Raw genomic sequence first — 23,783 nt, forward strand, 5'->3', positions numbered from 1 at the left:
CACAGCTAGGTCTTCTTTACACAGCCAGTTGTTCTACAGTAACACCCCCCTGGAGCCCCTTTAAGTTCTGGGTTTTGTTTTGTTTCATGTTGATGGGGTGAAGTACGGAGCGAAAAGTGTGGCAACAGCCCCAGACACCCCTCACAAGATCTGAGGTTGCTGCTTTATGTCCCTTTCAACTCAGAATAAGTGTAAGCCATTAAGAGGGTGCATTATTTCTTGCAATCCGCTCCATAAAGTGCAAAATCCAGGGGGGGAAACCTGAAGTCCAACACCCATACCAAATAAACAGTTTTTGCTTGTGTTTTCTCTCTCGTTTTAGAGAACCCAAACTGTGAAGGAGGCAGAGGAAACACTGATGAAACATTCAAACTAAATCTCAAACCTGGGAAAACTGAGTGGCAGCACCAAACATCAATCCTGTCACAAAGAAAACAGCACTGACACTAATCACCACCTCATATTCTAGTCCCCCTAATGTTCTCTCCACCACCACTCTCGGTGCTCTAATTCACACTGAGATGTGTCATGTTGTTTCAACAAATTCCTTTCCACTGCTGTAGCTAGCAAAAGAGTGAACCTCACACTTCCACAGGGAAATGTCCCCCACCCCCACCCCTCTCTCTCTCTCTCTCTCTCTTAAATCATTGCAATCAAATCAAATATTTTGTTAACCATGGAGCCCGGATGGCTGGGCCAGGTTTCTGAGCAATAATGGATAAGTTTCTGGACATAAGGAGTCAAAAGAGGTTTGCCAGGATTCAAAGGCTTGCATCTCATCCTCTCCTACTGAGAAATATCTAGCATGTTCGCGACCTCAGCCAAAGTGCATACTACGACAACTTCACGGGGCATCTTTTCAAAAAATATTCTTCTTCTTTCTATGGATCTTTAGCCCCTTCAGTCATCCATCAAAGCTGCAAAGGAAGCCAGCCTTGGGGGGGGGGGAACCCTGACTGTCAACTTTTTATCATTGTGTGTGCTGCCCACAGGAACACTCCATTCTTAAGATGACTTCATTGGCTATTAATTGCTTGATCTACCCAGAAGCAACTTCGAACAAAAGGAAACACTGCTGCAACTATAATTTAAAAATCACAGCAGAAAGAAGTGCCCCCACCCTCTCCTTTTGCTTTCTGACATTTCTTTCCTGTCTCTCTTTAACAGGCTCTCTGCTAGCTCCAGCCTTTTAAAAATGGCTTCAATGCAGCTACTGCTGTGGAAAGCAGGCACCGTGTTTACATCTGGAAAACATGAGGCAGACCCTTTCACACGGATTCAACACACCAACACATACACAGACGGACTGACGGCTCTCCTGCCCTGCAATGCTACTTGCTCTGGTGACTGGATCACCATAGCAACTGGACTGGTGATCATCACGGTGGGATTCTACTTACCGTGAACGTGGTCTCCTTGTTCTGCTTTCGAGTAGGTGAGGGGGACCCAGGACTCTGAGGAGAGAGGCAAGAGGCATCGTCAAAACTGCACTCCACATCCGACATGGTATGTATTCTGAGTTACTGGAAGGTGTATGTGTGTGCTTGTGTGTGCGTGTGTGGGAAGCAGGGGTGCTCAGTGCTTTGTGCAAGCCAAATTGGAGGAGATTCCCTTTCTGCCCTGCTTTCTGGCTTAGCCTCTTTCCATGCCCCAGAGGTGTCACAGTTCAACTCTTGCATGGGAGACTCCTGCACTGTGCTCACGAAGCAGCACACGAGCTCTGTACAGCCAGATAATTCATCCGAAACACGGCGACACCTCCCCTTCCAATCAGTGCCTAGCTTTGGAATTAACTCTTCCACTGCGTGCCAACTCTGAAGCAGGGCTCTTTAGCTACTGTGCCTAAAAGAGTTATTCGAAGCTCTGGTTTACGTTTCGCACGCAGTTCAGCTGCTGTACACAAAGGCTTCCTTTGCTGTTAGGTTCATATCGCAACTGCACACACATCTCATCCGCTCGCCCCACTGCCCCCCCTCACTCCAGCTTTAAAAGCCGGGACTCGAGAAGCAAGGTGAGGAGGAAGTCTCTGCAGTGTTGTTGCTAACACACTGCAGGCACCCCCAAGGCTTCCTTCTGCCTCCATCTGCAAATTAGCAAAAGCATCAAAACAACACAACAAAAAACCCACCTGCATCAGACTGACAGCGAATGGAATGACCCAAAACAGAAGTATAGTGCACATGGAGTCAGCAGCCACCTCTTTTAAAGTGTTTGTTTGGCATGCCATTCTGTCTGAGGCTACCGTGCAACAGTTAACAACATGATGGAACATGTCCTGCTTCACCATTCATTGTAACCTTATTGCTTTTATTTATGGGGGTTTTGTCCTTTGTAGTCCTTACCAGGGCTATCTCTCACAAAGAAATATTTATGCCACATTGCCCAGTTTTACACAGAGTAACAAAAAAGTACCTCAAGGACAAACATAGCACAACAACTTTATTCTACGAAGAAGACTGCCTTAACACTCTCTGATAGAGAACAGTTCCCCCCGCATGTCTCCTTAATTTTTATGTGCAAAACTCCAGAGATCTAGAAATGCCACAATTTCTTTAGGCACCATTTTCTACCAGCTATGACATCTCTCCCAGAAACCAGTCTATACAGTGGTACCTCGGGTTACATACGCTTCAGGATACATGCGCTTCAGGTTACAGACGCTGCTAACCCAGAAATAGTGCTTCAGGTAAAGAACTTTGCTTCAGGATAAGAACAGAAATAGTGCTCTGGCGGCACAGCGGCAGCAGGAGGCCCCATTGGCTAAAGTGGTGCTTCAGGTTAAGAACAGTTTCAGGTTAAGAATGGACCTCCGGAACGAATTAAGTACTTAACCCAAGGTACCACTGTATGTGCTATGGTGCAATTCGAACACAAGCCTTCTTGCCTTTCTCTTTATGTCCCCCCCAGACAGCTGCTATTGTTCTTTAAAATATCCTCACATATGTGAAACGGAATCCTTCAATACCCCTCAAAGGAAGCTTCTTGCTGATCCAGAATCTGAAAATGAGTCCATTTCCCTCAGATGTTCTAATCTCATGCTGACAAGGCAAGTAAATAATTTTTTAAATATCCCTCTTTGTTAGCATTAGTTGCCCACGCATAGCAGAAAAAAGTATGCCCCAAACAGCAGGTTGGCATTGGTCCAGCCACAAAAGGAGAGCTGACGCTAGCACCTGTGGAAAGAAGAACCGTGTAATGAAGAACTCTAAATCACCATCCCCTCTCCAAAATAAATGATGCTGCTTGTAACTCCCCAGATCTTTAAGGGGGGAAAATATGTTATGGAGTTCCCCTCTACAATGCACTTTCATAATAAACTGCTAGACACAGTAGCAAATCTCAAGTCCTTGAGCTTCCAAACACTCAAGTTTTCTTGGTTAACACTGGCACACCTTAAATTCTTTCAACTTTCCTGCATTCTTGGTCTCACTCAGCTCCATGCTTTCCAGGGGGCCCAGTAGGTTCCCCACTGATCACTCTACAACCAATACAAGAGCACTCACCTGTGTTGTAAGCTGCTGATTCATTTACGGGCCTATTGCCCAACAACTGTTGGAGCAGCCAATTATGAACCTGCAAAGCCATTAGGTCAGAGAGTAGCTGTTCCCTGGACCCACCAGCCATGCCCTCAAGTAAGACTAGAAAAGATCAGTAGGATCTTAAACCTACAAAGATACTCTTGATCCAGTATCCAAAACAGATCACCATCCAGAGTACTACAAAGAAGCAGCAGCACAGGTCAAGGTGGATTCATGCAAGAATCACCTACAGATCAAGGTCCAAGAGTTTCCAAAGTGAGATATGCAACGCTACAGGAGATGTGTTGTATACTCTCGCTTAGGAAAGGCAGAGGTGAATTACTTCCTCAACTACCTCCGCCTCTCTTCATAAAGACACTACTGTGTGATAACAAACTACTCACAGGGGCAAAGGAGAACAACTTTGCCAACAATTTAGAACTGGCTTCTCAGCCTCAGGGAGAGCAAGGGAGGAAGAGAAGATTTCAGAAGATCACTCTCTTGGTGTGCCCACTCCAGCCATATGCTTATTTTAGAGACAGTGAAGACACGATGCAAAATCTAGTTTTATTCTTCGCCTCTTTCCTGGTGGCATCATTAAGGGGAGGAAGTGAGGGGAATGAGCAGGGAAGAAGAAGAGGGAAAAAGCACCCACAGAGTCTACAAGGTCCTCAGAGCTTTTAAAACCAAGTTTTCCGTGTTCTCACATATGACCTGCTTGACTCAAGCAGAGCTCAGTGAACTGAAAGCAGAAACATTTTCCGAACCATGGTCACGTAACAAATAATTGTCTTATCAATGCACACTTTCTTCTCTGACATTTTGCAACACTTTTTAGTCAGCCCTTAAGAGTTTTTTTTGTGAACTACTCTCACACATGCACGAACACCTCACCCATAGGAACACAGGAAACTGCCGTATAGAGGAGAAGAAAAAAAAGAAGAGTTTGGATTTGATATCCTGCTTTATCACTACCCGAAGGAGTCTCAAAGTGGCTAACATTCTCCTTTCTCTTCCTCCCCCACAACAAACACTCTGTGAGGTGAGTGAGGCTGAGAGACTTCAGAGAAGTGTGACTGGCCCAAGGTCAACCAGCAGCTGCATGTGGAGGAGCGGAGACGCGAACCCGGTTCCCCAGATTACGAGTCTACAGCTCTTAATCACTACACCACACTGGCTCTCACACCTCTAGAGAGTCACACCTCTAGGTCATCTAGATTCTAGCTCACTACTGTCTTCACTAACTGGCAGCTGCTGTCCAGGATTCTGGTAGAGGGACTTTCCCCCCACCCTACCCAGAGATGCTAGGGATTGAACCTGGAGCCATCTGCATGCAGAGCAGGTGCCCTACTGTTGTGCTACGGCCCTTTCCCACAGAATGGCTAGTTCAATGACTTCATGGCAGTGGCTCCAGTATTGGGTTTATACAGGGAAGGTGCAGGTTCTAATCTCTGCTCAGCTTTATTCCTCCCTGGGTTGTCTTGAGCAAGTCACTATCTTGTCTTCCCAGCCCCCCTGCACAGAGTTGCTGTGCACGTGCTCATTTTTATTCAAATCTCAGGAGGATGGGTGGGATAAAAACAAAATAAATGTTATGAGCTGCAAACACAGCTGGAACATATTGCGCTGAAATGATGTCAGCAGATATGAAAGTGCCGTTTGATCTGCGATGGCTGTTTGCACAATACAAGAAAGTACTTGATATTACAGTCATCAAGCGATGAACAGAAATGTGTGAGTCCCTGCCCAGGAACATTTTTTAATCATCGTTAGTGTAGAATAAGATTGAAGAAAGCTGGTTTTTGTTTTTTTAAAACAACCAACAACAACAACCCAGACTTAATGTGGCTTTTCAAACTTGAATGTACAGATACAGGAAATGCAAAAAAATCAGTGAGGGGTGGGGGTGGGGGTGGGGAGAGAAATGCAAAAATCAATTTTAGCATCATTTGCAAAATTGGCCTACGTGAATCCTTAAAGCACAGAGAACTAGGAGAAAGCAATATTCTATGAGTAGCAGTATGCTTTGCCTCACAGCTATACTATGACTATTATAAACTGTTTTACAGAACAGAAACTGAGGCTTGAAACAGCAACTTGCCAAAGCCCATTTGCAAGCTCATGGCTTTAAATGACCAGATTTATTTAAACACACATGAATGATTTAACAGAGTTTTGGATCTCAGGTTCAACACTGCATTCACTCAAACATGCTAGCCCTTCATAATTCAGCTATGTCCAGCTGTCATGCCTTAGATTTCCAGAGGACCCCAAATAATGTTAATTAGTTGTTGGAAGCTACAGTGAACAGTAGCTTGTACTTTACAAATGCTGTTTGCTAAGGTAAATCCCTAGATTTTCTTAGACAGCGGAAAAGCATCAGCAACCAAGAGTGCTTACAGATGGTGACAATTAAGCAGTATGCAAGCAGTGCTGTTCTGCTTTACACTGTAGGTGGGACAGCAATGTCTGGAATCCAAATAACATTCTATAGCTGAGTGGGAAGCCACTCCTTCCCCAACCCCAAATCTTGTGTGTAGCAATTTTCATTGTGTGGGATGTACTGCAAGTTGGGATGTGCAGGGTTGTGGAGAGAGGAAAGGAATACCAAAGCAATGCTATTTGAGAAGGGGACAGTTAAAGTGATAGAGCTGATTCCGAGAGAGATGAGACAGACTATAGAGAAGGAAATTGCTAGAACAAAATCTATGAAGGCCGTAACTGGCCTGTATAAGCCAGAACAGCTGTGTGATGGATCACCTACATGGGGTATGTTGCACAGTGCTTACATTGTGATAAAAAACCCCAAACAAATAAAAACCCAGATTTTTCTGAGTTCTTTAAAAAAAACAACCCCACAAAAATGGAAGCTGAATAGAGAAAACTTGGGAGGAGGACGTTTGATCACTATGTTATGCAGACATCCCATAAACAGTGAGTGAAGAAAGCATGGTTGTTCCACAATAAGTGACCAGTGTGGAAGCAGCCCAAATTACATAACAGGCTTTAATGCAGACTTCAATAATATAGTAATAATGGCAAGAGGGGTAGAGCTATACAGACATTCAGCATATCTGAATTGAGTGGAAAAAATAAAGCTCTAGAATGTTTATGACCTAAGATTTAACTTACATATTTCTGGGGGGGAAAAACCTACAAAAAAAAAAACTTCTAACAAGTTGGTAAATTTTTTCTCCAGTACTGTAGTGGGTAAAGGAGACTTTGAGACAGCGTGGAATGCATTGCTATGAAATATAGCTGTAATCTTCCAAGATTTAGGAAAGAATGCATGGATAATAAAAATCATCTTGATTATAGTGTCTCATGGTACAATAGCAAGAGGATGCTCACTTAAACAGCTATAAGAAGTGCAACAAATTCCAATTCAATGTTGACAAAAAAGAAAGCACGTTGGGTACCTAGCCCGAAAAACTCCATACTACAAAATGATCACAGATGGCTAAAGTTGAGAAAGATCAATAAGAGCTTCCAGTGATAAAAATAGAAGGGGGGGAGGGGAGGGAGAGGGAGGGGGGAGAGGGAGAGAGAGTGTTCAGGAATACAAGGACTTTGAGGTTCACAGCACAATTTGGACTAAAAGACTGAACTATCATTGCTGCACATCTAAGTGAAGGAAGACAGCTTTCAGTCCTTCATCCCATTGGAAGTATCCACAAGCACTATTTCTAAACAATCATAGAAAATAAAAGCCTTCATCTACATCCAGGAATATTTTCTGTGCTTACCTGGGGGTCACTGCTGACTTTGCGGAGACTCATGTGGCTTGGTTCTAGTTGGGGTACCAAAGTTCCTGGTATGTGATACCCATTCACTGTAAAGAAAAGATACAGGAGAAGCTGGCGTAATTCAAAAAGATGGGGGGGGGAATGGGTTTATCATCTCTGAGGCTCTTCGTCAAGAGTAATTTACCTGGCATATATGACCAAATGTAAATGTATAATTCAAAATGTCACCACAAATACAGCAAATCTACATGAAACACACTCTGCAGAAATACATAATATATTGATCCATCGATCTATGCAGAAATACATGCAAGCAGGCAGCAATTTTAGCAACAAGAACACATCAGTTGCAAAGACATTATTGAGATAGATCAACTATTTATGTAAAAACACAAGCCTCCGTAAACTCTGCAGGAAGGTCAGGCAACTCCACTTTAAATGAAATATCTGATTATCTCAAGAAATTTATGCAATAAAATTCAGTATGTCTCTATATTTTGGAAAGTAAAACTGTCATCACGCTGTAGTTTGCATAGCCGCCAACAGGAGGTCACACCAACTACAGCATGATGACAGAACAACAGGCAGGCGAATGAACAAGCAGCATGGGTGGTGGCGAGTCAGGCGAGCAGAAGAGGAAGGAGCAATGTTTAAAGGTGAGTAGAAGAAGGATGGCTTGGCAAACCATTATCTGAGCCTTCTTCCCTGCCATTATACATCTCTGGAGTATTATAAAAGAACATGTAAAAACAAAAGCTCTGAGAACCTTAACACAACTTGAAAATTTATTAAGAACAATGGGTAGAGAGGGGAAAGGATGAATTTCTAAACTGTATTCTATATTGCATAATATAGCTTACGGATATATGGAACCCCTTTAAAAGATATGGGAACTAGATGCTGGCACACAAATTCTTCCCAAGGACTGGAAAAAAATATATGGGAATTGCGCCCCTTTAAATCTGTTTGCAGTTTGCTTATGGAAACCTCTTAACATTGCCTCTTAAAAAGTAGTATCGTACTCCTCTGCAAAACTCAAAAAATGTTTTTTCTATATCATCTTATTGTTGGAGGGGCTGCAATGAACTTGGTATGTATTATCATTTATGGTGGGAATTGTCAGTTGGTGCAAGATTTTTGGAATTTAATTCTGACAGAAATGATGAATATTATTAAGGAAACAATTGTATGTTGTCCAAAATTAATGTTACTGAGTATTTTTTATGATACCAATATAAATATGTTGCCAAAAGATTTGGTCTTGGCAGCACATATAGTAAATGCAACTCAATGGAGAAGAGCCCAAAATCTTACACTGGGTGCTTGGTACTGCTCACTCTGGAATATAGGTGTACAGTAATGTAGAAAATAAGACATAATTTGAGATTTTGACAAGGACTAGAACCTCCAGACACTTTTTATATGATTTGGCATTCCTTTATGACATATACAGCAGAAGCGTCATTTTCAAGGCAGCCCTCGTCACAAGCCTGGGAAATCTGGAACTGTACTTTTATGATCTGATAAAAGTTAATAGTCTTTACTTGGGACTTTGTTATTTTAGCTCATGTACAACCACTCACTCTATGTGCCTATTTTATAGTTTCGTTTTTCATCGTTTACTTTTTGTCTGTTGTTATAACTGTTCTCTCTGTTTTATATATACATTATAAAATAAAATAAAATAGAAATAAACTTTACCCCCCCCCCCAATATCTGGAGTGACATTTAAAGGAGGGTAGGAGGCACTTCAGAGAGCGGTTTGGCAATGGCTCTCTAAAGCATCCACCTCTCCATTCAATATTTAACAAGCTGTGACAGAACGGGGTGTGTGTTTGGGGCAAGCTGAGCAAAGGACTGGGTGAAATGTGGGGACAGGGAAAGAGGCTTAGTAAAGGGGGTTGACCAAGGGCTAGCAGGCAGAGCAGGTGGGGACAGCATCCTCTAGTACATTCATATTACTGTAAAGGTAAAGGTAAAGTAAAGGGACCCCTGACAATTAAGTCCAGTCGCGTACGAGTCTGGGGTTGCGGCGTTCACCTCACCTTAAAGACTGAGGGAGCCGGCATTTGTCTGCTTAAGCACACAGTTTTTCCGTGTCATGTGGCCAGCATGACTAAGCCGCTTCTGGCGAAACCAGAGCAGCGCACAGAAACACCATTTACCTTCCCACCGGAGCGGTACCTATTTATCTACTTGCACTGGCATGCTTTCGAACTGCTAGGTTGGCAGGAGCAGGGACTGAGCAACGGGAGCTCACCCCGTTGCGGGGATTCGAACCACCGACCTGTAATTCATCAATTTTAGCTTATCAGGCTCCCCACCACCACATTTTGTAGAGGACTTTGGGTGTATTACCATTCTCTTACTCAGAAAGGATAGGATGCTGTGACACCATTTGTAAAAACAAAACCAGAATTGCACAGTAGAAAGAGATTAATGACTGATCTAGAAGCATCCCCTCGCCTTTCTTGTTGCTAAAATCTGCAGTTATAGGGAAAAAAACATGTCCTTCAAGTGCCATAACTTGACCATGAACTACCCTCCAAGCACCACTTTAAATACCAATCAATGGAGATGTCACAGGTATTAGCCACTTCGGTACAAACCGTAAGAGTGTATGTGTGTTTATATCAGGAAATCTAATGCGCGCCGCCTAATTTGCCCCCTACCTGTAGGCAAGGAGTTCTTCTGTGTCACAGGGCTCTTTGGTGTCCCAGGCACACTGCTTGGCCGCTCCCAAGTAGTCTCTGTTCAAAAACAACATGGATGTGAGTGCAGTCAGAATCACCAATATATACAAGAAAGATTTCCTGTCTGTCCCCCCCCCTGCCCCCAAAGTGGACCAAATAAATGTCCACCCTTATCAGATAAGAGATGGTTAACTCCTGTTCTGTGCTGCTTTATATAATGCTCTCCAACTTAAGGGCAATCCTTTCAGATGGCATCACTTAAGAGCATGCTCAGCTGGAGGCTTTCCCCTCAGGCAATCCTCACACTTGGAGGAAGCAACTCCACAGAACCAACACACCATTGTGGTTTCATACCTATCAGATGTGTACAACTGGAGCACCCAGTCCGTGATAGTCAGAAAAGCTGAAAGTCCCATTTAGGTGCGCCTTTATGATACTAAGCAACCTTATTATCAGAAGAGGCTTAATTTGTATTTATTTCATTTAAAATATTTATTATCCATTATTCATTGCTAAAAGAAATCTAAGAGAGGGCTGTGATACTATCAGCATATTAAAAACACAATAAGAAATTCCAGCAATAAAACCAGGAGACCGTAACTTATGACCTCAAGATCAGTACTAATATCCATCAATTGCCCAAGTGAACAGATAAGACATTAGCAGGCACTGAAAATCCGTAAGAGCTCCCTCCTTTATTTCAGAGGTGAGAGGAATTCTATAATTTAGGCCCCGCTACGGAGAAGTTTCTTCAGAATGCCACGCCGTGAACTTCAGGAGGCTGTAGCACACAACCAGGAGAGCCTCCTCTAAAGATCTCAATGCATGGGCAGGTCCAGAAAAGGAGATTTCTCAAGTATCCCCAGGCCCTTGGCTGTACAGGGCTTTAACAGTTAACATTACATTTGGCTCACAGCAGCAGATCATTAATTTGAGTCACTATTCATCAGAGCCAAGGCCTTGAATTTTGTTTTACAACCCATGAAATATGCAGAGTAAAGAGCAGATTGACCACATGCAGAGTATCTATCTTTCCTTCACCACAAGTAACTACAATCACGGTTTAATACATGTTGGAGGTTAACAGAAAGACTGTTTTTTCAGTGTACACTGCTGCTAGTCAGTATAAAAATGTACACACAAAGTTCATTGGACGTCATATTTCTTTTCTCCTGGACTCCTTTTCTTTGGAATGCATTTCCTCCCTACATTGAATTGCATCCATTCAACAAATGGATTGCAGACTCTTACTTTTCTATTTAGATATACAGTATGAACAAGAAAGAAAGAAAGAAAGAAAGAAAGAAAGAAGGAAGGAAGGAAGGAAGGAAGGAAGGAAGGAAGGAAGGAAGGAAGGAAGATTCTCTTTTAGGTTTTGCATCCTTCAGGTTTTTTTTTTATAATTTTTTATTAATTTTTTCCATAATATCTCCAATCATACAATTTTCCACATCACATATTTTGACTTATTGGACCTCCCTCAACTCCTCTGACAATCATCCGTAATTAAATTTCTATCTCCACATTCCTTAATTATAGTATCGCCTTTAGATACAGTTTTTCTATCCTCATTTACATTCTTGCAATATTCCTTATTTTCTTCACATGATGCATGGGGAGATTTGGGCAACAAGCAAGATTTAAACAAGGAATCACAGCAGCCACTTTCAAATGATAATCTCCAACGGTAGGTGGTGCTGTAACTTTGAATTAGCTCTGCTTAGAGGCAGAACCACAGACAAGGCAAAGTCAATTGCTGGGCTGCAAGCAATGCAGTGCTGTGTTCTTTTTATGACTGCAGGTAGAAAAATGATTTCTCTAATGCCTACAGCTTCTGTATGCTGGCTCTATGCAGGTCAAGCATGCAATACATGAGAAGGGGCACTGTAAGCAGCACATCAAGCTAATTTTCAAGCCAATTCTCAAAAACTACATTAACTCACACTGTGGGACACATTGCACAGGGAGGCAGCATGGAGAAGTTAAAAAATAAGAATACATTAATGGGTCAAACCTCACCTAGACCCCACGAGAATAGGGTTTCAAAGGTAAGGAAACATGTGACATCAGGGCTGGGGTGGGGGTAAGCGATCAGCAGCAACACCTGAAACTTCAAACCAGGCATCTGGGGCAGATTGTCACTACACCTGCTAAACTCCTCTTTGCCCTCTCCTACCAATTTTCTTTGTATAGCCCTTTGTGATTATTCTGTTTTCTACACATTCCTCTTTCCTCACTAAAGGATTTGTGTTAATGGCTGATTTGTGAAGCCTGCCCAAGCCAGCTTAGGGTACTGCACTGCAGGCTGCCTTGTGATACCATTACAACATTCTCATTTGTGTACCACTGGTTTTATGCTGTAGTAATTCTTTTTTTTAAAAATCAGAATGCTTTGCAATTGATAATTGCATGTATGTGTTCACAGTAATTGGGGAGTTCTCACTCAGTTGCGACACAGGATTCAGGTGCTTCCTCTCAAAGCTCTGCATTAGTTACAGGGATATCACTGCTTCTTTGCACTCTTGCAAGTGGGATAATGTGTTTTCCATCCTAGATTATCAATTCCTTGCAGAAGCGTTGACTTGGGAATGAGATGGGGGTGGATGGGCCGGTCGTGCGTGTACAACATCACAACGTCACGCAATGCCCAGACATCAGGCGTGACACCGTTGCATGCAGGGTCTCTGGGCATCACATGGCAACTTGGCTTCCATGACTGGTGGCTCCTCCTTTTCCTGCTGCCACCACCGTGGACTGGGTACTGCTTCCCCTCCACTGCAGGAAAGGGAGGAGCTAAGTTGCCACCACGTTCCTGTCTCCTCCGACGTGGCACAACCACTCGGCACCATCACACGTGACAGGCTCAGCTTCCATGGCCGGTGGCTCCTCCACCTCTGCTCCTCTTCCTTATAATACCCATAGTATTTTAACTTTTTTTTTTTAAGTGATGTTTACTAGCAAGGCTACCCTACTACCTACAGCAATATTGTTTTGTGACCCTCTTACTTCCCTCGAGGCTTGAACATAACACACATCTTTTTCTTTACACACATCTTTTTCTTTACATTTAATTAAGAGATGCTTTATACCAATAATTCTATTACTTCTGTACTATGCTGCAATAGTGCACACCTTGGCATAAATGCATTTTTATAAAGCAGTAAAATAAATAAAGCAATGAATCTCCCCAGTACATAGTACTCGTGATTGGAAACAGCTCTCTGGGGCCCAAAATCCTTTTATTTAAAAATGCCAGGGAAGAAACAAGTATGCAGTGACACTATCACTAAGCTAAGGACTCTTCCATATCTAAAGTGATGAACATGAGATTTGATATCATCAGCACCAAAGTTCCTTCTAATCGAGCCAAAACATCACTGACACTGAATCAAGGTTAAAGCAAATATGGCACTGAAAGACAAGATCCACCTGGAAATTCCCTAACACAGGGTTGGGGAATCTTTTTTGGCTCCCATAACACCAACTCTGGCAGGTGGGTGGAGCAGCTCACCTGTCAATCACACAACATCATTACAGGCTGTCCCAGTCACCTAACGGAATCCCTTTCACAGGGTTCCAAAGCACCTTATGGCCTAAGGGATGATTCACAAAATCCTCCGGATCAGATGTTTTCATTTCCTTCCCAAACTACAGCATATTTGTGGCGGATGAGTCATCAATCAATTCATCATGTGTCATAATTGTACTTGCTAGCTTTCTACTCACATAAAGAATGTTTTGCATAAAACACAGCTTTTACTGGAGTTCAAAGATCAGTCGAAACAGGAACACAATGCAATCCATGTAGCAAGACACACCAGTCACACATAGGACCAGCCTTTCTCAACCTTGGGTTCCCAGGTGTTGTGGGACTACAACTCCCATCATTCCTAGCCAGCATGGCCTGTGGTCAGGGATGATGGGAGCTGTAGTTCAAGAACCTATGGGGCCCCAAGGTTGAGAAAGGCTGCATAAGGACAGTAACATAAATTGCAAATTGACCCCAAAGTTGAATTCATCTACATAGTAAGTGACCAATTAAGCTTGTAGTCCTTATAAAATACTATTGCAAAATTGCTTGTGTGCAAGCATTTTCCTTATAAAAAGTATGGTCTCCATGTATAGTTTTCTTAAGTGCAGCCCTTTTCAAGGATACTGGCCTGGATGTTGTACAAGCTAACTAGTCTGTAGCTATTTGGTTCACACACACACACACACACACACACACACACACACACACACACACACCTCACCCTGGCTCTCCTACCAAAAGGAAAAGGAAAAGATATATAATTTCCCCTTCTCTCCTAGAATTCCATCAACTCTATATTCACATTTTTTTAAAAAAATCATCACCCTAAGTGGTGCAGAAATTGTGTTGCTTCAAGTGCAAATTATTAGTCAATGAGGTTTAAAAATATAAACCAGCATTGAAGGCAGGCAATTAGCAAGTATAATATTTTTTGTATTCTATTTTACTTAGCATCCCATTTCCTTTTTTGCTGTCTTGTGTTATGGCTTTTATTTTATGCTTGTTTGGAATGTCTGCATAATGTGAGGATGGCAACAGTGAGTCATCAGGGGTTTCGCAGCAGTGCAGAGTACACAACTGTTTGATTAAACCGTGGAAGCATTAGCACTTTGTGTGTGCATTCTGCCATTGAAGGAGGAAAGGGAAAAGGCACCCAACAACTCATATCCAGAGAGATGAAATATCAGCAATGGTTTCTCTGAAATGTGGGAGTGCAGCAACTGATACCAAGCACAGTTGTACAGAACTCAGATAGTACCTGCCCAGAAGTTCAGATTATGCCTATGAACCCACTTTGGGGGAAGGAGGCAGAGGATGTTAATCATCAGAGGTGTTAATTTGCTTTAAGAAATAGAAATGGTATTGTGACCAATTGTATAAGAAATTGCTGATTTCTAGGGTTACATCTCCCCTCATCCCTTCAATACATACATGCACATATCATGCCTGTACAGTTTCTGCCTTGGGGAAGAGAAAAGTTAATAATAATAATAATAATAATAATAATAATAATAATAATAATAATACTTTTCCTGGTATTAGTTACTCAAGGCTTTGCAACAAAAAGCGGTAAAATATGCATGTGAAAAACCCCCAGGTAGAAAATGTAAAAGTGACAAATCGCTGATGAACAAACCACATGATGAAGTGTGCACAGCATCATCTTTCTGCACCATTATGACTAGTGATCCCAACCCAAATACACTTAAGCTAAACCAACAGGTCAAGCTATAACTAAATATAAAATTTAAATGCGCTGCATTGCTCTGTGTGACAGTTTATTGTAAGATGCCTAGAGATGTGAAATTCAGGAGGTGTGGAATAATGAGGAATCTGTTTTGTTTTGAACACACGTTTTTTTATTCAGAGGCCCAATATAATAGAGAAAAACTAGGAACTGGGGGAAGGGAGATGGACTGAGAAAAGCTCTTGTGAAACATTTTCTTTTTCAGAATGATGAATGAAATGTTTTTTTAAAAGCAGTGATTTGCAGCAACATTGTTAAACAACCAACTCACACTGTTTCAGTTCTTGTGGCTAAAAGAGTCAAAGCTAGTAATGTTAGTGATTATAGCTGTTTTACTGTATTTGACTAGATTATTAAAGAGGCAGTGCTCCTAAGATGCGATGTTGGAAATAAAGAGTTCTCAAGTGCTGAAGAATACTAACATTTTCAGGCATTTGTCACAGGTGTGAAATCTGGCCGTCTACCAAAGACATTGTTCCTGCAAAATGGTGACACAGCCTTTATATAACACAGCCTTCTATTTCTCCAGCATCTCACTTTCCTCAGATTTTTCTACCTGCTGCATCAATGAATGAAACTGAAGATTGTTCGCACACACGCATACAAAATCAAGGAACAGATATGTAAATTAATTTTTTTTGAAAAAACCCCTATTTCTTTTCTTTGGTATATGGGTTTATCACCGAAAGCTTCTTCTTCTTTTTCAAACTTTTATTTATGAAATTTTAACAGCTTTTATGCACACATCGTACAGTATCCATCACTTATCTCTTTTCCTAAGACTTCCCAATCCATCTCTCTGTGGTATATCTGTTGCATATCCTGATATTTCACCCATTACCACTTCGAGTCTTCCTCTTTTGATGCTATCTACTGCTCATATGTTAACTCCTACTTGTAGGTTAAATTGTATATTGTATCCTCTAAAATAATCTCCAAAACACTTCCACTCTTCTCTTGTCTTTAAATCATCCTTAGTTTTGCGGTCATGGTTACTAATTCTTTGTATTCTATCAATTTGTTCTACCAAATTTCCTTTGTGGTTATTTCTTCCTCTTTCCACTTTTTGGCATATACTATTCTAGCTGCAGCAGTTGCGTACAGAAAAATATTGAGTGCCTTTTTTGGAATGTTATCCCTATTATCCCTAACAGAAAGGCCTCTGGTCTTTTGGGAAATGTGGGTTTTAGAATATTTTTTTAATTCTGTGTGGACCGTTTCCCAATACTCTCTAGCATATTTACATGACCACCACATATGGATCAGGGTTCCCTCCACCTCGTGGCACTTGAGCATAAATTAGATCCTTTTTTATACATTTTCACTAATTTGCTGGGTGTCAAGTACCAACAGTACATCATCTTTTGTAGGTTTTCCTTAATAAGATAACAGGCAGAGAAATTTATGGTTTCCCCCCATAATTTTTCCAATACGGACAATTCTATGTTGTAACCAATATCTATTACCCATTTTGCCATTGTCGCCTTTACCATCTCATCTATTTCTATTTCTGCAAACTATCAATAAAGCTTTTTCTTTTTCAGAAAAAAAAATTGAGGATCATTCACTCAACTTGAGTTATGCTAGAATGTTCAAAAATTTATTATTTACTGGGACAGCACAGGATAGAAAATTAATGAATAAATAAGGATGGTTAATTTCCCCCCACTATGACAATTACTGTATACAATGATGAAATATGACCAAGTTCTTCAATAATATTATAAAGTCTGATTATCCAAATGTGTTGCTGATGCATTAATTATATTAAAGATTTATTCTCTGAGCTCTGTCCCTAAAAATTGAATTTCTTCTGTTTCTGCACGATAAATCCAAAGTCTACATACTGTTTCTAAGCCCAGATAATAAAGCTTTCATTTTGCTTACTACAATGTCAATGGTTTCTATTTTCCCAATTAATTCTGACACTAGTTCCCCAACTCTGAAAAATTAAAATATACTTAGGTACCTTAGCTGCAGCAACTAGAAGCTTGTCTCTCTGGACATATTTGTAATTAATGTTTAAATATACTTTTACATTTTATTTAGCGTATTTCATGCTCTTAAAGAAGTGCAGTTTAGGTGCAATGAGAGCCACTAGGTTTCACATGAAGAGTGAGGAGCCACGACCCAAGTTACAAAATGTGCATGGAGTTGCTTCTCCAAGGGAGCAACTACAGAGGCTTCCATAGGAAGTGGTACTCAAATTAATGGTTTGCACTCTCTAAGGAGCCTTCCTCGCCAATTCTATTCCATGCTATGTTCACCTCACCTCACCACAGCTCCACAACTCAGAGAGGCCTAGTCAAGACCACAGATCAGGGGTGGCACGTCCTGCTTTGCCACTTGAGGTGAAAGAGGAAGTACTGCCTTGCCCTGCTGCAGCAGCGATGGCTGCCACCAGCACCGCAACACCTGATCAGGGCTTACCCATAGGCGCTAAGGGTGTGGGGCACCCGCTCGGCGGGCTCTCAGGGGAGCCAGACCGAGAGTCCGGGGCCTGAAAGTTGAGTCCGGGGAAGAGCCTGTCTGTCAGTCGGAGCACCACAGCGGGCTCTTCTGTGCGGGGGGCTCTGAGCCGAGAGTTCGGGGGCGACTGAGCCAGCGAGACACTGAGGCGGCTGGCCGGCTCTGCCCTCCTGCGCGCCTGGGACTGGGCAACCTGGGGGGAGGGCGCGCGTGGCAGATCTTTGCACCCCAGTACTGCATATACTTAAGACAGACCTGCACCTGATCCTGCTGCCTGCACCACCCACCCTTCCGCCTCCACTGCTGGCAGAGAAGGAACGCCAGTATCAGGAGATATCTCAGCAATTTCGGGTGAGATCTCTGGTGAAATTGCCAAGAACTCACCCAACAGCAGAGCCAGAGGTGGCGTGTACAGGCAGGGTGCCCCCAGGGCTGCAGCCTCAGCCCACCTAATGGCTGCACTGGCCCTGCCCAGGATGACACCCCCCCCCCAGGCTGCTCTCAACTCCCATGTTTGGCAAATGTCAAACCATTTTGGAATGGGACCTAGCGCTTCCTCTCCTTTCTGATGATTAACATCCTCTGCCTCCTTCCCCCAAAGTGGGTTCATAGGCATAATCTGAACTTGCTCCTATAAGGCCAGACCAGGGATGGGGAATCTGCAGCCAAACAACATCTGGAGGGCCACAAGCTTCCTGCTCCTGCTTTACATAAACCAAAATGTCTTGCTTGATAAAGAGAGTTTGGATTTTGTTTTGCTATAAAAACATAATGTTTTGAAAGGTTTGTTTTATAAATAAATAAATATATCGTGGTCCTGTCAGAATTCCAGCAACAGGCTGAATACGTCTTTGGAAAGACTGAAATATGCCAACATAGTGTAGAAAAAAAATATGTTATGCCAACTTGACTTTCAGGTATTGTCTTGCTGACCTATAACATGATATGAGTGAATTAAAAACTTCATAAACAACTAGACAGCTCCAATAAAAGATACCAAGTTTGCAGTAGGAGCTTCACAAATGGTTCCACAGAAGCAGCGCAATATGTCCATCAGCTGTGGACTAGTGTCATGTTTCCAATATTTGTGAAAATCATGTTAACTGAATTTCATTAAAGTACAAATGAATCACGGCCATTCTGCTTTTAAGTTTCTGTGTTTTAGTTGTCAGTGCTAAATATTTGCACATTCTTATCCTTTACAGTCAATATTAAAAAAACCCAATAAGCAATGATGCAAAATCCAGATTTTGGGGAGGGAGGCATATTAATCTGATATGACTGATTTCAATAAAACTACTGATTTAGTATTTAGGAATATTTAACAAAAGTAAATCTGTTTCTTTGTGTAAGTTGCAGGCAGCGAAATTGTTGCAGAAAATCATCCTCTACTGCCACAAAAAAAAAAAAACCCCAACACCCACAGCCTTATATTTTCATGCTTTCAGAAAGGAAATCATACAGCTGATCCATCCTTAATTCTTACACATGAAAAGATGAAAGGAACTGGCATCCCTGACTTGCTGTTATGTAACATAAGAATCCTTGCCAACCCTGCAGTGTTACACTGCCATATACTGGCAGTAACTAAAATAACAAGGCAGTCCACAATTACAGTTCTCAGAATAGAAGAAGTCAATCAGTTTGCTTTTCCAGAAAAAAAGCCTTATAGACAATTGGCTGGTTTTGTTTTTTCCCTCTCCCCAAAGTCAATACATGTTATACTAATAGCTCTATTCAACTGATTTGGCAAGCCTGTGAATTATTTCAGATGCTACTTAACTCCTAGGGAACTCGGGCACAGGGCAGTATCAAAGCACAGGAAATGAGTAAATTACAAGAAAATAACTATGTAAGATGGAACGGAAAACAACCGATACGGTGGATTCCAGAAGATGCACCTCTATGGGAGGCTAAGCAGCTCCTAAGCAAGAGATAATAACGGTGTTCAGACACACAACACTATGAACAAACTGGGAAAGGGGAAGAGAGGAGCTGCGCCAGCCAGCCTGGTGGCTGCACATTTGGCTTCAGTAAGAACAGGCACTTTGCACATATGGCTGCTCTACCTGAAAGGGGATTCTGATTGGCCAAGGAAGAGTCCTACTCATATGGGACCTGTTGACATTGAGGCCAAAAACAGAGCTGCTGTAGGGACGTGGCTGGTCAGTGGGAAAAGCTAGCATGATTCTGCTTCCTCTTCTAACGTTGGCTAAGTTGGGGGTGGGGTTGTGTGTATCCCCCGTCTAAGGGACCACATATTTTGGCATTTAGGTGTCATTTGTCCCTGTCTTGTCTACATATCACTGGAGTTCACGGCTGTGATGGCAAGAAAAGCTACAGCAGGAAGACAAGCCCAGAATGACAGAGTCTGCTCACATATTGCTTATCGTCACCGTGGAACCCTTTAACCCAGCTCTCTCCTCCATATTTCTACTCCCACTCCCTTCTGGCTCTGGGCTTCCCAACAACCTCCTCCCTCAACAGATCACGCCGCCTATCCATCTCTGGAGGTCCTAAGATTCTTCTTCCTACATACATCTGTCTCTTTCATAATGTCTGACCTATCTCCCTCTCAGGGGCTCTCTGTCAAATGAGAATGGTCTTTGAGTTGCTCTGTAATACCTTCTCATCACAAGGCTGTCGTCCATGTATGCCATCTCCAGGATATCATCATCATAGTCTTATTCACTCAAAAGCTTTTGAAAGCACAGGGTTGCAGGGGTCTCACAGCAGTCTCAGTGCTTTTGTAGCACTAGGTACTAGAAACGTACCTCTATAACAGAGGTGTTTCCTCAGATAGCCTTGTTCCAGAGGTATGGCCAAGGGTTTTTCTCTCCCTTGTTGTTGGTGCTATGTGTTTGAGTACTGAAGAAAAGCAAGTATGTAGGGCACATTCCAAAACAGCCATTGTTTACCATGAACAAACTGGTTGTGCCTATTTCGCTCCTTTCTGCTAGCATGGGGTGGAAACGAACTGCAATCCTTGGCTTAGCATTACATTCAAACTGGGGATTGTGGCTTGTTTTCTTCCAACAAACCAGGATCATTAGGTCAAGAATAATTCCTGCCTCCAGATCATGGTTTATTTGGAGCAAAACAAACCATTATTCCCAGTTCAGACTCAACACTAAGCCATAGATAATGGCTTCTTTCCCATCCCTCTTCCATGTTACGTGAGGGTATGACTGGTGTATGGAAGGAAAACTATAAACTGTGGTTTACCATGATGTGCGAATAGCCAACAACCTGCAGAAATGTTCCACTGCTTTATACACTAAAATTGTAGCAGTTACATTGCAATGTTAGACCAATGTTAGGTATGATTTTTCTTTATTCAGGTACAGGTTTATAAAGCTGCATTTGGGATGATGGGCTCTGCATCGAACCATCACCCTGCCTGGGAAACATAAGGAGCTGCTGTTTGTTGGTGACAATCAAGGGTGATGATTTCCACTATACTTGCCCACTTCTCTACCAGGTAAATTGGAGGCGAGGGTTCTTTGTGGAATATTTATGGGACTGATTTTTGCTTTTAGGTCCAGGGAAAGTTGCATTATTTGTGTGTAAGGTATTTAGCTGTAAATGTTATTGCTTGTTTAAATTTGTTGTAAGTTGTATTTTATTGTATCATTTAAATTTTGCATGTATTCTTTGTAAGGCATGTCTGGGTCTTTTTCTTTCTTTCTTTCTTTCTTTCTTTCTTTCTTTCTCTTTCTTTCTTTCTTTCTTTCTTTTTGGCCAAAATTTAACAAAGAAAGAAACCTCTAATACAATATCATACCTGTTAATTTGTTCTGGTTTCTAGCCGAAAAGGTATATGAGAAAGACCATGTAGCTGAAATGGGTGAAAAAACTGGCATCCCATTGAGACAAACAATTTGGGCAGAACAACTTAGCTGTTAAATCTGAGCTAGTCAATTCCTCTGTCAGTTTTATCACAGGCAGGAGCCGAGTTATGGACTGCACTTGGCAGTGTTCATGAGTATGCACATATTTTAGCATTTCATAAACTATTTATTTAACAAAGTGTGTTATTACTGGAATGCTATCATCATTATTTATTATGTATATCTGCTCCCCCCAACCCCACTTTACTTTACAGTCCTAGCCAAAAGCCACAATGATCAGCACAAAAATACGATTACAACGTACAGTATATATGGGATAAAAGTTCCAAAATAATAATAATAATTTGAAGAAACAGTTCACCATGATAAAAAATGAAAATTTATGACATCCAATTTGGACCACAGCATTTTTGCATAAATCAATTGGGAAAAATACAAATATTAATATAAATATTACTAAAAGCATATGCCATTATATGCATGGTGCTTTGCAGAGAATTGGACAAAAAGAAAAGGAGTGCATTCTGTACGCCAAATCTGACAAACACAATGGGTGTTTGTTCCCCCATGCTGTTATAGAGTTGTGCTGTTGAACTGCACCTTTTGTTTTTTAAAAAGTTCAGATGGCCTGCTTAATTTATATATTGCAGCTAAACCCTGAAGGCTATATTACAGAAGAGGCTGCAATCTGGCTGTAGGTTTTTGCTATGACAAGCATTTTTATTTATTAAAAATTTACATCGTGTCTACTGGTCTGCTAACATGTTCCATGCTGCAGAAGTAAATAAACCAAACCACATAAAGTAAACAGTGGAACACAACAGGAAACTGATAATGAATTAGATCCAGCAGCAGGAAACAACCAATGAAACACAAACACAAAAATACCAAAGTTAAGAGTCCTAAAGGGCTTTCTAAAAAAGCACCGCATTAGAAGTCTAGTCTCTAATGATGTATATAGAGGAGGTATAGCAAGCCAGGTGGAAATTCCTTATTCTTGGTTCCATTGTCAGGATGGTTGAATCCTGGATAGCTCTCTGCTTTAATAGCCGATGGACTTGGAGCAGGGCATCTGAGAAGGCGCTTAAAAGCACAGTACAGGTAGGTTGGTTATGGACCAAGCTACACCCAGGCCACAAAGGACTTTAAAAGATCAGTGCCAGCACTTGGACATGGACCTTCAAACCAACCAAGAGCCAGTGAAGTTGCTGTGAAATAGGCCCCATTATATTCACTCAGGAACACCTGAGTCAACAATCTGGCAATCACATTCTATACCACTTGCAGTTTCTGAGAAAACTTCAAAGGCAGTCCCACAGAGCTTTATGATAATCTAGCCTGATTGAGGTATGAATGACCATGGCTAGGACATTCCTTATCCAGGTAGGAGCATGGATTTAAAAAAACAAACAGAAACAGCGTTGCCAACTGGGCATCTAGGAGTGAGTACACCAACATTGCAAACCTGAGTCTTCAGGGGGAGTGCAAGCCTGCTCTACAGAACTCTTTTAACAATCAGTGCAGTATTATTCCTAACAAAGGAACTCCACTTGCAGGCCTGTATCCTAAATAATTTGAAAAGTGATGAAGGCTTATACTGGCCTGTATTGGGGAATTTTCAGCATTACAGCATAGAGAGCTGCTTTGAAAACACATCTAATAAGGGCAGTAAGAACAGCAACAGCAACAAATCACAAGAGGCGTTTTATGAATAATGATTTTTAATATGGGAAGACCGAGTCTGCAAAGGCACAAAGCCTTTACCTTTCAGAATCAGCTTTATTCCTGTGGCCTATGGCAAATGGAGGCCACACCAGCATAGCTACTAGCTGGAATAAAGCGTGCAAAAGTATCAAAAGTCTCCTCTCTCTTCCCTAGGAGGTGGTACAGCGCCTCAATAAAATAACACATTATTGACAGCAGCAGTAACAGAAACAATTTGTACTCAAACCCACGCCCCTCATAGCTGAGAGAGCTTGCAAGGAAAGAAGAACTTAGGCCCATTGTTATATATAGCCAAACGCCTCTTTTTGAAGGAGGGCAGTCTGCCAGCTCCACTTAAAGAAGCATGGATACGCCCTGTACCAAAGAGATCATCACCAGACTGTCACTCTCTCCCCTCTTCAAACCTTCTGCTTTTAGTTAAGATGTAAAGATTGTGGCAGGGCAACACTCTCAACATCTTATGAGATCATGGGTTCTCATGAACCCACCGGGACACTGTAAG

At 41.9% G+C, this 23,783-nt stretch overlaps 1 protein-coding gene across 3 annotated transcripts in view; it reads right to left on the reverse strand.

Moving 5' to 3' along the window:
• Window positions 1-23,783, reverse strand: part of GAS7 (growth arrest specific 7) — a 125,705-nt gene that overhangs the window by 20,309 nt on the left and 81,613 nt on the right. For all 3 annotated transcript variants that reach the window (XM_053376080.1, XM_053376082.1, XM_053376081.1), the window contains exons 3-5: window positions 9,937-10,014; window positions 7,265-7,350; window positions 1,401-1,454 (exon numbers count right to left, since the gene is read on the reverse strand). In XM_053376080.1, coding sequence (XP_053232055.1) covers window positions 1,401-1,454; window positions 7,265-7,350; window positions 9,937-10,014 — 218 coding nt within the window. The remainder of the gene's footprint in view (window positions 1-1,400; window positions 1,455-7,264; window positions 7,351-9,936; window positions 10,015-23,783) is intronic.

The sequence above is a fragment of the Podarcis raffonei genome, chromosome 2 (assembly GCF_027172205.1).
Source record: "Podarcis raffonei isolate rPodRaf1 chromosome 2, rPodRaf1.pri, whole genome shotgun sequence".
In the NCBI taxonomy this organism is placed as follows: Eukaryota; Metazoa; Chordata; class Lepidosauria; order Squamata; family Lacertidae; genus Podarcis; species Podarcis raffonei.